Source organism: Phasianus colchicus, chromosome 10 (genome assembly GCF_987193195.1).
Source record: "Phasianus colchicus chromosome 10, bPhaCol1.hap1.1, whole genome shotgun sequence".
Taxonomy (NCBI): Eukaryota; Metazoa; Chordata; class Aves; order Galliformes; family Phasianidae; genus Phasianus; species Phasianus colchicus.
In genome coordinates, this window is record NC_143445.1 from 13504159 (window position 1) to 13518240 (window position 14082).

Sequence of the window (14082 nt, forward strand, 5' to 3'; positions counted from 1 at the left end):
GTAGGTAGCAAAAACATTTTGTTTTGGTTGTTTGTACCTTCAGAAGATTTGCATTATGATATTCCCGTGTTTTCCTTCTAACAAAATGGTTTTAGTTTGAATAATCATGTGAAGGGAAATCTTTTCCTAAGTTCTTTAAAGCTGCAAGCATTGCTTTTGTGTTATGTATTTAGTAGTACTGAACTTAAAACTACTTTGTTTTTTCTCTTTTTACAGGCTAACTTGACGAAGTTCTCTGACACTTTACAGGAAATGATCAATTATCACAATGTAAGTGATTTTTGGCTGGAACATAACCCTGATGGCTCAACTCCAGTTACACTGGTGTTCTTTTTTTTTCTATTTTCTTCTTCTTCCTTTGGCTCCTACTGCTTCTCTTCTATTTTCCATAAAAGTGGTGGAAAGCAACTGAAGTATCTCCAAATACTCCAATGCCGAAGATATGTAGGGTTTTCTTTATAGTACTAGGAACTTAAAATGCAATTCAAATAGTTTTAGCTGAAATTCAGTTTGTTAGCATCAACCTAAACTTGTTCTACGAAGCTGTGGGGTGTGTGTGTGTGTGTGTGTGTTTTGTTTGAGATGCAAACTTAGAAGGAAAGAGAAACAATGCAAGTTGAATGTCTTGTATAATGAAATAAAATGATAGCTTGAGACGGAGAATAAGTGGACGGTGACATTTTGGCAGAGAGAAGCAATGTGAAGGTTCAAAGTAGCAAACAGAAAAGGATTCCTTTCATGTCAGCAATTTCTTCAGATTAGAACAGGTGGATCCAGTTGTCTGTCTCTTAATCTCCGTTGTTCTTGCTGCTGATTGCCCTCTTAGCCATGTCTTTGCTCTGTGTATGTTTCTTTTGACACACATGACCTAGGCCCCGTGTTCCTGCTTTTATTCTTGTTCTACATGATTGTGACTTGCAGTACTTTGGCTAAGATCATGCATATCCCAGCTCTTCCCCTGGGACAGTTTGAGTGCAGAAAGCAAACAAGGAGACATAAGAAGGCCTTGCAGATGGAAGTAGAGCTACTCGTGAGTTCTGTCCTGCTTTTCCCCTTTGTTTCCTTGCTGTGCTCAAGCATGCTGAGTAGAGCAGTGGCTCTTGTCAAAAGGCACAAACATAAGAAGTAAGGCATGGCATAGGATTTTAAAGTAGAGCTTTGCCAGATTTACTCTGTGGCCCTGCTTAGCTTTGTGTGAATCTACTTAGTTCATCAGGACTTATGAGCTCAGTGCCAGCTCTGCTGCTGACCAAGTTGGCAGGAGAGCTCTTGTGAGTGAGGACAAGCTAGAAGAGGAAAGAAGAGGAAAGGAGAAGCAGGCACTGTCCAGAGAAAGGAGGGAAGGGGTAGGAGATGGTCCCACTGAGATGTGGATTATTGCCAGTTTTTCAGTATGTGTCTTTGCTACAAAAAAGGCTGAGATCCAGACTGATGTAATGTGGTAAAGGTAATGTGTTGGGAAGGCTGTAAGTCTGGTGAAATGATGGTCTGGGCAGTGTTTTCTGTTCATTTGGGAAAAACATCTTTTTTTTTTTTTTCCCCCCTAACATTTTTTCCTCCTGCTTCTTTGTTACTGTAAGTAGAATTGCAAGGCTGATGCTTCTGGGAGTCCAGTCATCAGTGGAGTTGCCATCTGGTTGCATTCTTTGTGTATTGATCTCGATTGGTGCACTCCTCAGGCACTGGCACACTTAAATGTCAGCAGTGGGAGTAGTCCCAGTGTGATTTCCAGCTTGTAAAGAAGCACTTTATCTGTTCTAGTTATCTGGGTTTTTTTTTGCTTTTTCCAAAGTGAGAACACAAACACCATCTTCTGGATGCTCCTTGTCTTACTGTTAGATGAAGGATAATTCAGGTTGGATGAGGCCTCAGGAGATGCTGTTCTGTCTGCCTGCCTCAGGCAGGGTCAGCTGTGAGGTTGAGTCAGACTGCTGAGTGTTTTTATCCTGTTTGGTCTTGAAAACCATCAAAAATGGAGACTGAGTAGTGAATGTAGTACCACTGTTAATGGGTGGCTTGAACTCAGTTGTATTTTCTTTCCTTCAGTGTTTTCTTGAAAGAGGAAAACATAAGCTACTAAGTGGTTTGCTCTGCAGTGCTTGGTATTGCATAGTTGATTCTGTTTGTTTTTTTAATCCTAGATGTAGTATATAGGGAGGCTAAGACTCAAACTGAATTTTTGACTTGTTCTTTCAATGAGATTATTTCACACTTAAATCATTACATTTTGGAACAGGTTGTGTTCAGTTGCGACAATCACTTCTTCCCTGTATTCTTTTGACTTTAATCATGATGTCACAATTAAGCATACAAATCAGCATAGCAGCAAAACAGAGACTGCCACTCATCTTTAAAAGACAAAAACTGGATTTAAGTTATAATGTGCGTCAAAGCTAAGTTGTGTTAGTGACACTGGGTGAAGAGACTGTCATGCCATCGGTGCTGCACTTGGACTTGAGTCCAAGTTCCATCAGAACAGGCTGGAACACGAGGTACACTTCTGCTCTGACATCACTTGCAAGATTTTTTGCTGTTGCTTTGATGAATGTGATTCCAGTCTACTTTTTGCCTTTGTATGTTGAAAATCTTAAGCATACATCTCAACGTGTCTGTGCCATGCCAACACTGTGTTGCTGCAGGTAGACATGTAGCAATGCTAGTTCTGGCACACTGACTCAAACCTCTTTTCCAAAGGTGCCAATCACTGAAAGTCCAGTGATGCCTCTTTCAGAAGAATTTAGAAAGTTATTGTTTTACGTGGGTGCTACATCAAAAAACAACTTGTGCCACAGTCAATTTGATTATCTTTATACCTTCCTGTATGAATGTTTATGTGAGTGTGGACCAATGTCATCAGCCTGTGTTTATGCTATACTGCTTTTTTCTTTTTTTTTTTTTTGTTTTTTGCTACACAGTGGAGTTTGGCAAAGATTTTTCAAGCAAGATGTTTTTAACTACAGAAGTGATATATAACATGAAAAAGTATTCAGTTTGACACACAGAATAAATTCAGAAACTCTTGTCTTAGATTTTCAAATTTTGAGGAAGGCAATGGCTTAGAATGGATTGCAGGATGTAGGGATTCCTAAACACTGTCAATGTGCATCTCAAAAATGAAAAGCTATGAATACCCTAAAGTTACTGAACTACATATTAATGCTTTTCTTTCAGATCCTGTTTGACCAGACTCAAAGATCAATTAAAGCACAGCTTCAGACTTTTGTTAAAGAGTAAGTTAATTTGCACTTATGAGAAAACCATAGATAAAACTGAATTAAAAGCATCTGATATAAGTGAGTTGGTGAAACATCTTTCCTGAAACTCACCAGCCATAAGTTAAGAAGAGCATATTTGAGTTTGTAAAAAATCACTCAAAATCTGAGAGGCTTTTGTTTCAGCTGCAGAAATGTTTAAATGGAAATGGTTCAAATTACTAACCATAAATTATGTGTTGTCATTCTCCAAGTTTAGAAGAAAAGTGCTTACTAAAGCTTTTCCCACTAAGAAGGAGATACACTGATGTAAATCTCAATTTTTTCCTTTCCTCAGAAGAGGACAGAGAGGCTGCAGTAATACTTTGATTTCTTTATTTGATCTCAGCATTTGTTAACGAATGTGAAAGCAAAGAAGGTAGCTGTAACAGTCACAACACAGGCCATTTAGTGAATCTTTAAACACTTACTTTGTGCTTTGGAATTCATTTGCCATCTATCTTTCCTTTGTTGCAGGGATATTAAAAAATTTAAAGATGCAAAGAAGCAGTTTGAAAAAGTTAGTGAAGAAAAAGAGAATGCTCTAGTAAAAAATGCCCAAGTTCAAAGAAATAAGCAACATGAAGTAGAGGAGGCAACCAATATTTTGACTGCAACACGGAAATGTTTTCGGCACATAGCTCTGGATTACGTTCTTCAGGTAAATGCAGCAGTAATGCTATTCAAACTTGACATTTCTGACCTAAATGTGTTTTGTAAGTTGGCTATGCTGTAGTTTCTTAAAAATTTAAAATATAAACTGTAACCTAGCCTGGCAAATACAAATGACATGAATCATTCTGAGGGGCAGTGCAACATATTAGACGGGTGTGGGGAGATTGGCAGCCATTGCTGTAGACTGGGTCCTTGTGCCCATTGACCTGCAGCTCATTTGTCTTTTGGAATTTGTGTGTTCTAACGTCGTACAGTTCCTATGATAAAGGTGCCTTTATAGTAGCAAGGCAGAGTTTCAGCATCTCTTAATTAATGCAGGCAAAAAATGAATTCACCCTTAGGAATCCCTTCTGCTTGGATGACTCTTTTCTGCTGGAAGAGTGGCTTCACAATAACAGCCTCTTTGCAGCTGTACTGACTTTGAACTGCATTTCAAATCCCTCGCTTTCCTCTTATTTTCTCCCTTGAGCTGGGGGTTTGTTCTGTACAAATTTAATTATTTTCACTGCAGACAGTTTTCCAAAATACCAACTGTGGAACTGTAGAACTACATTCTGGTTTTGGTGTAGAATTACAGCCTGGTTTTGATTATAGCTTCACTAAGCTTTCCTGCTGCTGGAATCTTTGAACTGATACAGAGGTGTTAAATTACAAAATTACACATTTCTTTTCCTGCTGTATGGGGCCTTTAAATCCAAGGCAGGTCTGGATGGCAACTTTGAGGATTAGGAGACAAAGAAGATAAAGTTAAGTGAATATCAAAAATTAAATCCATCCTTTTTATATTTATATAAAGTGAAATATCTCAAGTTCTAGGGCAATACCTTTGGCCAGTTACTTCAGCCAGCTTAAAAGTACAAGTATATGCAAAATGTGACTGAAGTTATTGTGATCTTGTTTGTTTCAGTGACTGGGAGTGTCTCTCAGTTCTGGAACACTTTAGAAAGTGTCAGCTGAAAGGAAAAATAAGTGTGGCCCAGTCTGTTCTTTGTCTCTAGACACTTAAGACAGTGATGCTGCCAGCAGCATTTTTAAGAGATTGGTGAGCAGGATTAGTTCATGCTGTCAAAAAGAGGATTTGAAATGTTCAATTCAGTTTCTTGAAAATGGATACAAATTTTCCTTGTTTCAGAGGTTTATTGTATTCCTTCTAGACAACATGTTAATTTTCTCTTCTTGCCTAAGAAAGTTATGACTATTAGTGTAGAAGTCAATAGTTGCAAGCTTTCTATGATTGCATCACTTTAAAATCATAAAAAAACTCGCATACAGTTTCTGCAGTTTTAGAAGTGCCATGTGAAATTAGATATTGAGTTATGCTTGTTTGTTGTCTTAAGCTTTGATGTGTTTATTTGGAAGTAATCTGAAGATTTACCTCCCTGGGGAAAATTTGTAAGCTGAATAAAATCAGCAACTATCAGCAACTTTTTCTTTTTTCTTTAGATCAATGTTCTTCAATCTAAAAGAAGATCAGAAATCTTAAAATCGGTAAGATATGCTTTGATTTCTGTATAGGATATATTTGAATACATCAAAATGATAAATGACTGCAAAGCAGTACATTAAAAATGAATTTGTCCTTTTTCTCATTAAACATTACAAGTACAGTTGGCACTTTGAGGATAGTCAGCTTGGTCTTTACTATAACTTGGCATAGAAACTTAGTTCTTTTTAGCAATCTCTTGGTTCAGATTTGAACATTTTAATAAGGTTTTCATTGTTCTTTGGGATGTGCTTCATGGTTAAAATTGAACTCTGTTTGCCAAGAATTCTGCTATTTAAGTCTGCTATATTCATTTATAAACAATAAATACTTTTCATAGTCTGTTCTAAGATGGATTAAGCTATTTGTACAAAAATGGTATTTTTTAATATAAATAGCTTGGAGTCAGCTAATATACAATATGCTTTAGTGTGCTGTCTGCTAAATCGACCACAAAATTAAATGGTGCCTTTCTTTCAAAGCTCTAAATTTGTATTTTCCTTAATTTCTTTAAACAGCACAAAGTTCTGTTGGATCACAGCAGTATAGCTGCTTGTCATTGTGCTCTAAATCTTCCCAAATTGTTTCCTTTATGACTGGACAGTCTTATCTCAGCTGTGTTCATAAAAGTTATTGTTTTGGATAGTTGGTAAATAAATCATGTAGTCTCTCTGTTGTACATATGCTAGCTAAACAGGCACTAACAAATTTTTAGATGACAGGAGTTATTGTAACTTCCTGTCCTTAATGCAAACATCTTCTGAAATACTTTGTGTAGCTCTTTGCTGCCTTTACCTTGCATGCTTGCTTACATCATTGAAAGCTGTACAAGCTTTTCATGTAGAATTGCAGAGAGACAACACAGCAGAAAACAACTCCAGATTTTTTGCTTTACTTTTTTTTTCTTTTAAGTTCTGTTCACATGGATTAGTTAAGGGACATTTATGCAATATCTGATTGAGCCTTTTTAAAATATCTACTTTTTTTCCCTCTAGATGTTGTCATTTATGTATGCCCATTTGACCTTTTTCCATCAAGGCTATGATCTTTTCAGTGAGCTTGGGCCCTACATGAAGGATCTGGGTGCACAGGTAAGACTTCAAAAATAATGCTTTATAAATAAACAACCATGTGCTGGTGTGGAAGAAAGGTCCATCTATGTACGCATGTGAGGCATATTGTAGATATATAAAACCAACCCAAATTCTAAATGTCTATTCATGCATGAAAGTAAATAAATGGCAGCAAACAGATGCATCTGCATTCATCTCAAGCAGATGTGGTGCTAAGTGTTTATGAAATTTCCTTGTTCTATCCTGCCATCAAGAAAGGAAGAGCTGCTTCAGCTGCAGCCCTTGGCCTTTGGCGCACTAATAGCAAGTTAAAGGTTCAGGTGTGTGTGACTGTCCTTAACACTGTCTGTGTGCCTTTTATCTTTTACATCCACCCATTTTGTAGTTGTTGAACTATAGTGCTTTGATAGCATAGAGTGTGTTCTGTACCTGTTTAGAAGAGAAGATGGGGAAAGCAAACAAAAGCTGTATAGCTGATAGTGCTTTATGCTGCCAGTTAGGTTTCATGTTTCTTTTTCATTGGAGTTAGGAATACAGGATTATTTTTGAATGGCTGATCATCCATTTTCTTCATCTATTTTGTACAGAGTTTTCTGTAACACTCACTTTGGTGCTGGTATCTTAGCAACTAAAGGAGTTAAATATAGAAAACCCAAAGCTGAGAGTGTTTAATTTTTTTGCAAATGGAACATAGCTGGATTGATATCCCTAAAGTTGTACAACTTGTTGGATTTTCCTGTGGCAGACATTGGCTTTTAAGTAACAGATACAGACTTGTAAATAGCTCATGAAAATGTAACTGTTAATGATTTTGCAGTTTGTTTTGGTTGAATTATCTGTGTTTGACAGGCGGTGAGGGAGGTATGGTGAGACATGAAACGGGCATTTGTTAGATTTTTCTGAAAATACTCTTGGCTGCTCTTGTTAGTAAATAAATTCTTATTCTCAGATGAATCTTGTGTTCATATGACATTTAATAGCAGATTCACAGAATCACAGAATGGCCAGGGTTAGAAGGGACCTCAAGCCTCATGAGTCTCCAACCCCCCTGCCACATGCAGGACCACCAGCCTCCACATTTAATACTAGACCAAAGCATGTAAAATAGTAAAATTTAAGCCATTTTAAGTCGTACAGTTGTGTGTAATTCTTTTGCTTTATGTTTTCAAGACAACTAGTTTATATGACAGAACTGAGCATCTTCTGTGTTCTGAATATTTTAAGTCAGTGTAATATCAGTCATGGATCAGATCATTGTAAGAGAAGCTTTAATGACACACAAGAGTGATATATGCTTTTGCATGGAAATTTTGATATTTGGCACTTCTCACATGAAATGTATTAGTTTAAAAAAAGAACTGACTTGAATTTTCGTTCTAGAGTAAAGATGCAAAAAGCTAAACATCTTACTCTTACTTCTGCATAAAATACCACTTAAAACACTGAATTGGTGTAGTATGCGTTCACCAGTAAATGCAGTATTTTGAGGAATCTAATTTTTGAAGGCTAACAAATCATGGGTAGAAGGACTGGGATTTTGACTGAATGATGTGATTGCCACAGTTCTTAGTAGTAGTTTGCTGTTTGGTTGTTGTGCTTCTGACTGGAGTGAAAAGAATAAGTTCTTGTCTGAGTTTTGGAACTGGAATGATGCAGTGCTATTTTTGTAGTGAAAAGCAGGAGATGGAAAGAGATGTTATTGAGAATCTGAGAAACTGGCAGAACCTGGACTAAGAAACACATGTCCCAGCTGTGTGATGGTTCATAACTGTTGGGCTGTCCAATGTAAGGGTGTGAGACCCTGTAGTGTCCCTTTTCTTTTTTTTTTTTTCTTTTGCTCTCATTTGTATCATTTCAAGCAGGGGAAATAGAGCAGTGGGGGACATGACCAGATTTGGCAGAGGTTTCTGTTATGGGAATGGGTGGAGGTTATGGCAGTGGTGTGTAAATTAGGGGCTCTGTTAGTCACAGGGTGCCCTCTGCCATGTGACTAATTTGTGCTGCATGCTGTCCAGTCTCCTGCATGGAGTAGAACAGTGTCTGCTGCTCAGATGCAGAGCTGCAGGCTGCAGTGCTCCATAAGTAGTGTGGCTGTGTCACTGTTGAGTATCACACTGTGACTGGGGATTGTGGAGTTGTGTTAGCAGCTGGATAAAGCAGGAGCTCATCAGGCTCTTTAGCATTTTGTGCAACTACCAAGATAGCTGAAACGTCAGACTACGTCTGTTTCTCCACCCTATTCCTTGTTTAAACATCAAAGCCTGAACAAACAAACTTACTAAGAGGATTTCTTAAATTTCCTGCCTTATTTTTCTCTTATGGTTTCAAAACTTTTATTTTTTATGGTGATGTTATAGATATGGATGTCACAAGCTTTTGTTAGGGTTGTTTTTTTGTTTTGTTTTGTTTTTAAAATCACTGCTTTGGAAAGGATACTAATTCAATCAAATCCTCTCTATTGTGACAGCCCCTCTGCAAAATCAGTTGTTTCTGAAACAAGAAGCAGTTTGAACAGTCCTATGTAAGATGCTATGGGGCCTTGCTCAAGTACTTCTGGTGACTCAATCAAAACCACCAATACAAAAGCCTGGTTGGGGCAATTCCCTCCTCTTTCTGGAAGGGAAAAATCACTATCATTTGCTCTTTCTAGTTTTGGCTGCTGAAGCCAATGCTGCTGCATAGGCCAGTCAGCCAGCAGGAGCAGCTAAAGCATGAGTCATTCTCTTCAGAGACTGAGCACCAATGCGGTATAGGAGTCGCATATGCTTGGCACCATGCTGTTCTTTGAAACATTTCTCCTAAGGCTTACAAGAAATGTACACCTTTCATAGAGATTAATTCAAGATGATAGGTGCAGTGCTTTAAACAAGGCTTCAGTGGTTATTAAAGGTAAACACTTTAACCAGAGAGGTGATTTTTTACTATGCAAATAAAACAAATCATGCAATGTCTAGACATAATGAGTTCTACTTTTTTTTGTCAGCGTTATGAAATCTGCAGAACCAAATTTCTTTTGAAATCTAAAGATCCCATTTTCTGTTTCTCTTTACAGCTGGATCAGTTGGCTGTAGATGCTGCGAAGGAGAAGAGAGATATGGAGCAAAAGCACTCCACTATTCAACAAAAGGTACTTCAGAGAATGTAAAGGGTACACTGCACATCCATTTTCATGTCTCTGACATCTATGCCCAAGGGTTCATTTCTGCACTGGAACTGTTAAAGACGTTATCTTCAGCACAGAGAATTAGACTTGCACGTCGTTAAGCATAAGATGGGATTGTAGTTATTCATTTTTATGTAACAGGGTATAGTATTATATTTAGTTTTGACTGGAACGTAAATAGAATATTAGAGTTGGTTTGGGGTTTTTTTAGGGATCCCTAAACTTTTCACTAGAGTTCTTAATTCCAATCACGTCTTGGATTGAGTATGTCTGTAAAAGTAACTATCTGCTGTATGCTGTAGGAGTGAGAGATACACTGCACAGTCATACAGTCTTATGTATTGCTCTCCTCCTGAACTGTGCCAAATGAGTACAGCACTTTCTTATAGTCTGGCAGCTGCTGTTGCCTATAAAGAAGCAAAGTAAATATTTGTATGAGCTTTCTCATGTAGGGTCTTCTCTTATGTGCAAATATGAAAGTGGTAACATGAAATTGTTTTGAACATATTTGTATGTATGAAAACTCTTGCTTACTGACAAAAGTGTAGATTGTTCATGTTATGGGGGAAATAACAGTTGGATGATTCAGAAGCTCTAGATAAGTATTGATTTTGCGAGTGCTAGAAGTTAAATATGTATTTTATCTATATTTTTTTCCACTGAACTCTCTGATGGTGAGCTAATAGTGCAGGTACTTTTGAAATGAATTAGATACCAGTTTAAAGGTAATGGAGCACTTCCTACTCTCATTTAAATACATTCTCTATCTGTTCATGTGTCATAAATTTAAAAAAAGTGTAAGTGAAAGCTGAATACAGGAATTCAGTAATGGAAACATGCTAGTATTCCAATTTTAGGTATCATTAGTAGGAGTCAGTATAAATATTACTGGGAAATGGGGAACAGATGAGGTCAATGCTTGTGTTCATATTTGCTAGCTCTAGGAGTGGGCGATAGTTGGGGTTTTTGCTCTTAGAGAATAGCAGTGCTTAGTGAAGGCATTTAGTTATGGACAATTATATTTAATTGACCAAAGAAGTACTAACTTGTTACCATGCATTGTGGTTGTTGTTGGCAGTGCTGTTTATGTTCTTTTTTCCTCAAATGCTGCATAAGGCTGCTTTACAGGTAAACTGTTTCTGATTGTATTAGCAGTTCTTGAATCTTTCAAGCTTTGTAAAATTTGATAAGCTATAGCAGTGTGTGTGTATATATAAATATACATATTGCATACAGCATTCAATATGAGATTATTAATTTATTAAGTATTTTAATGGAATGACCATTCTATGCTGTCACCAAAATAGATTCAGTATATTCAGTTGTATCATATGTTGTCTTCTAAAGTTTTGTGTTTTGTGTTATAAATGTTGCCTCTTGTTATCAGTTGAGTTACTGATATGTTTTATGATAATGCATAGATTAATGCAACAAGGTTTGGAAGGCATGCTTTACTGGAAATTCCTCTTACAGCTCCTATATTTTTTTTTTTCATTTTTTATTTAAACCATGCTGTCTGTTTTATCTCCCACTTGCTTTTCCCAACCTTCCCACCAAGTTTGTTTCCAGTGCATCAGGAGTTCAGAATCTTAAACTGTCTTAAACCTCAGATCTTGTTCTTTACAGCATTTTGTTATCCATATGACCTGACCGGGATGTCAGCCTGTTTCTATTTTCTTGTCATGTTGCTTTCCCCTGGGCTACCCCTTAGGCATATGTTCCCAAATCTTCCAGTACCAAATCCGTATTGTGTTTTATAACTACTGAAACTTCTTGAGTTGAATATCTCATGAAGTGTTTATAGATTTAATGTACTGAAGTTTTAATCTAATGCTTCAGAATGATGCCTTTTCTTCATTGTGTGGATAGACAGCAGTTCCTTTTCTGAAATCTATAGGTAAGTGCATGTGTGCACACCTACCCACCCACTACCTGTGTTTGCATACATGTGCATATGCATGCAAAATAATTGCACTAATTAAATAATCCATCACATCCTTATAATCATCATTTAAATAGACTGTTAGCTAATGTAAAAGTCATGGAAGGGTTTGGTCACTACTATAATTTGTTTTCTTAAGATAATTGATGTTTGATTTTTATTTTAAATTTGTGCTCTATTTACAGCAACTATACAAGAAGCCATTATTTTAGTGTAAGAAATGCTTTTTTGCTCCTCATTATTTGAAGCAACACATACTAGGGATTACCTATGACTGTTGACTTACGAGATTTAAAAATCACTTGTGAGCAGCATTATGGCCTTTAGGTTCTGTGACAGTAACATTTTGTTCTAAAACCAGGAAAATGGTACAGGAAGCATTTGCATCGAACCCCAAGTAGTGTTTTTGTTCTATTCAAATCCCACTTTCACTTGAAAGACAAACAAAAAACCCTACCTGTAAAGAACTGTTCAGGAAACAGCTGTAGTGAGAGTGATTTGAGTAAACAAGGTAATAGGAAACCAGATGCTGCCATAGTCTTAAAGCAGTCGTTAAGCAAAACTGCTGTTGAGACAGATTAATGCTTTTTGCAAAAGTGAAGATGTGCCAGTCATTCAAGGGGCTTGTATGTTCAGTGATGATCTTGACTTCTGGCCCTTTGTCTTGGATTGCAAACCTTGTTACTTTGAATGTGGTGCTGTTCTGAGCTCTTCCTCAAGGGACTTTCATCTTGAGCATAATAACAACCTTCTCTTTCAGTTTGCCTGTGTGATGGGATGGGAATGGAAGCAACTTCCCAAAAGGGGGGGTTTGCATGGTGAATGTCTTCTACTTTGGTATATACTGGAGCAACTTTTCAGATTATTCTTTTCTTTGGTATTTGTTCTCCATTATTTACTGCCTTGTAAAAAAAAAAAAGACTGTTTTTCTTTAAAGAAGCAGAATACAAAATGTCAAACAATATCTTTGCTTACAAATTCAATTTTAGAATACGGATACATTCCTGATGTTTTCTGAGTAAAATGACTCACGTGGCTTTTGTGATGTGCTGGCAGTCAGCTCTGCCACTGAAAACTAGGATTTGTGATGCTTTACTCACAGGAAAATAATGTGTAGAGAAACAAAGAAAACATGAGCTGTGAAATGACTCCAGTGTATGTGATAAATTTTGAAGTTGGTATAAAAATGCATTCACTGAACCACTGTCAAGAGCAGCATGCTGGGACACACCAGGTTAACTGTAAATGTGGAAAGCTTTTCCACTGCAAACTGATTTCCTATTCCTTGTGGACACTTTGTTTGTTTGTTTGTTTTAAATTTGTTTGTCTTTTAAATTAAAGACGAACATCAACAACAAAAACTGCCAGAAAAGCATGCTGCATATTTCATTTGTATAACTCACTTTTATGTCTTCCAGTAGATGGCCAGCCTTGAAAAACTGATACCAGAATATAAACCACAGATGTTCATTCCTTTAATCTTAATTAAATGTGTGGTATCACACTACAGTGTAAGCTTCATAATACTACTTTAATTTTTTAAATTCCAATCAGGTGAAGCGTACTCTGGTCCTCAGTAGCTGAAATGAACAAACAAATGATATTTAAAATGCTCCTTATTGCTGTGTGTTTGCTTAAGGATGTAAGATTCTGAGTCACACAAAGTGGCTGGATTTATTAACATGTGATTCTCTTCTGCGGGTTACTGGAAAGAGAAGGATGTATTTCTCTCCACCCCTGATTATTTTTTGTGATTCATTAAACTTTTCCATGATCCGAGATAAAAATAAATTATGATGTGACCTCTTTTCCCTGTTCTTTAATTATGAATTAAGAGACGTTAAGATCAGACTGAGGTTATCTAGTTTTTCTACTTTAATCTCTTTAATTGGAATGAAGGCAGTTAAATGTTGTTTTACTGACTACAACTTTCAGTGAAGCTTTATGCATAAAGCACGGGGAAGCTTTAACCCCCTCCCCCAAGCTGGTAGTGTGTGCACTGTTAGAGCTGTATGTCTGCATACTTTTGTGTCTTTATCTGCTCTGCGAAGGTGCGAGTCGTTCAGGAAAGCCATTAAAAATAACACCAAATGCATTTCGTGAAGAAGGCTTATTATTTTAGACTACTTAGGCTGAGAAGGTAGCGAGATAAATGATCCTGTTAAGATGGTGTGTGTCTTCAGAGGTTAAATCTGTTTCATTGGAAGAGACAGTTGCATTTTCTGCAGAAGTTTTCCATACTTGAAGGAAAATGTGATTACACGGTAGTTTGGGTAGAAAAGACTGAGAGAATGCATATTATCTTTCACTAGTCAAGGAGTCCAGGAGTCACTGAGGCAGGAAGATGCAAATCTTTAGCAGGTTTCATTATGTTTGGGAGCTGGTAAGTTGGAGGAATTTGTGATTTGGAGGGGGGAGGGTTGCCTTGTTGCCTTTTTTTTTTTTTCTCCTCTTCTCCCTGGAAAGGAAAGGGCTTTTTTTCCAGAAAGGACTTA

The 14082-nt window shown here is 37.1% G+C and overlaps 1 protein-coding gene across 4 annotated transcripts in view; it reads left to right on the forward strand.

The window, feature by feature from the left end:
• ACAP2 (ArfGAP with coiled-coil, ankyrin repeat and PH domains 2) overlaps positions 1–14082 on the forward strand; it is a 57186-nt gene that overhangs the window by 17848 nt on the left and 25256 nt on the right. For all 4 annotated transcript variants that reach the window (XM_090147367.1, XM_031596248.2, XM_031596249.2 and 1 more), the window contains exons 4-9: positions 217–270; positions 3172–3230; positions 3729–3912; positions 5370–5414; positions 6405–6500; positions 9535–9609. In XM_090147367.1, coding sequence (XP_090003493.1) covers positions 217–270; positions 3172–3230; positions 3729–3912; positions 5370–5414; positions 6405–6500; positions 9535–9609 — 513 coding nt within the window. The remainder of the gene's footprint in view (positions 1–216; positions 271–3171; positions 3231–3728; positions 3913–5369; positions 5415–6404; positions 6501–9534; positions 9610–14082) is intronic.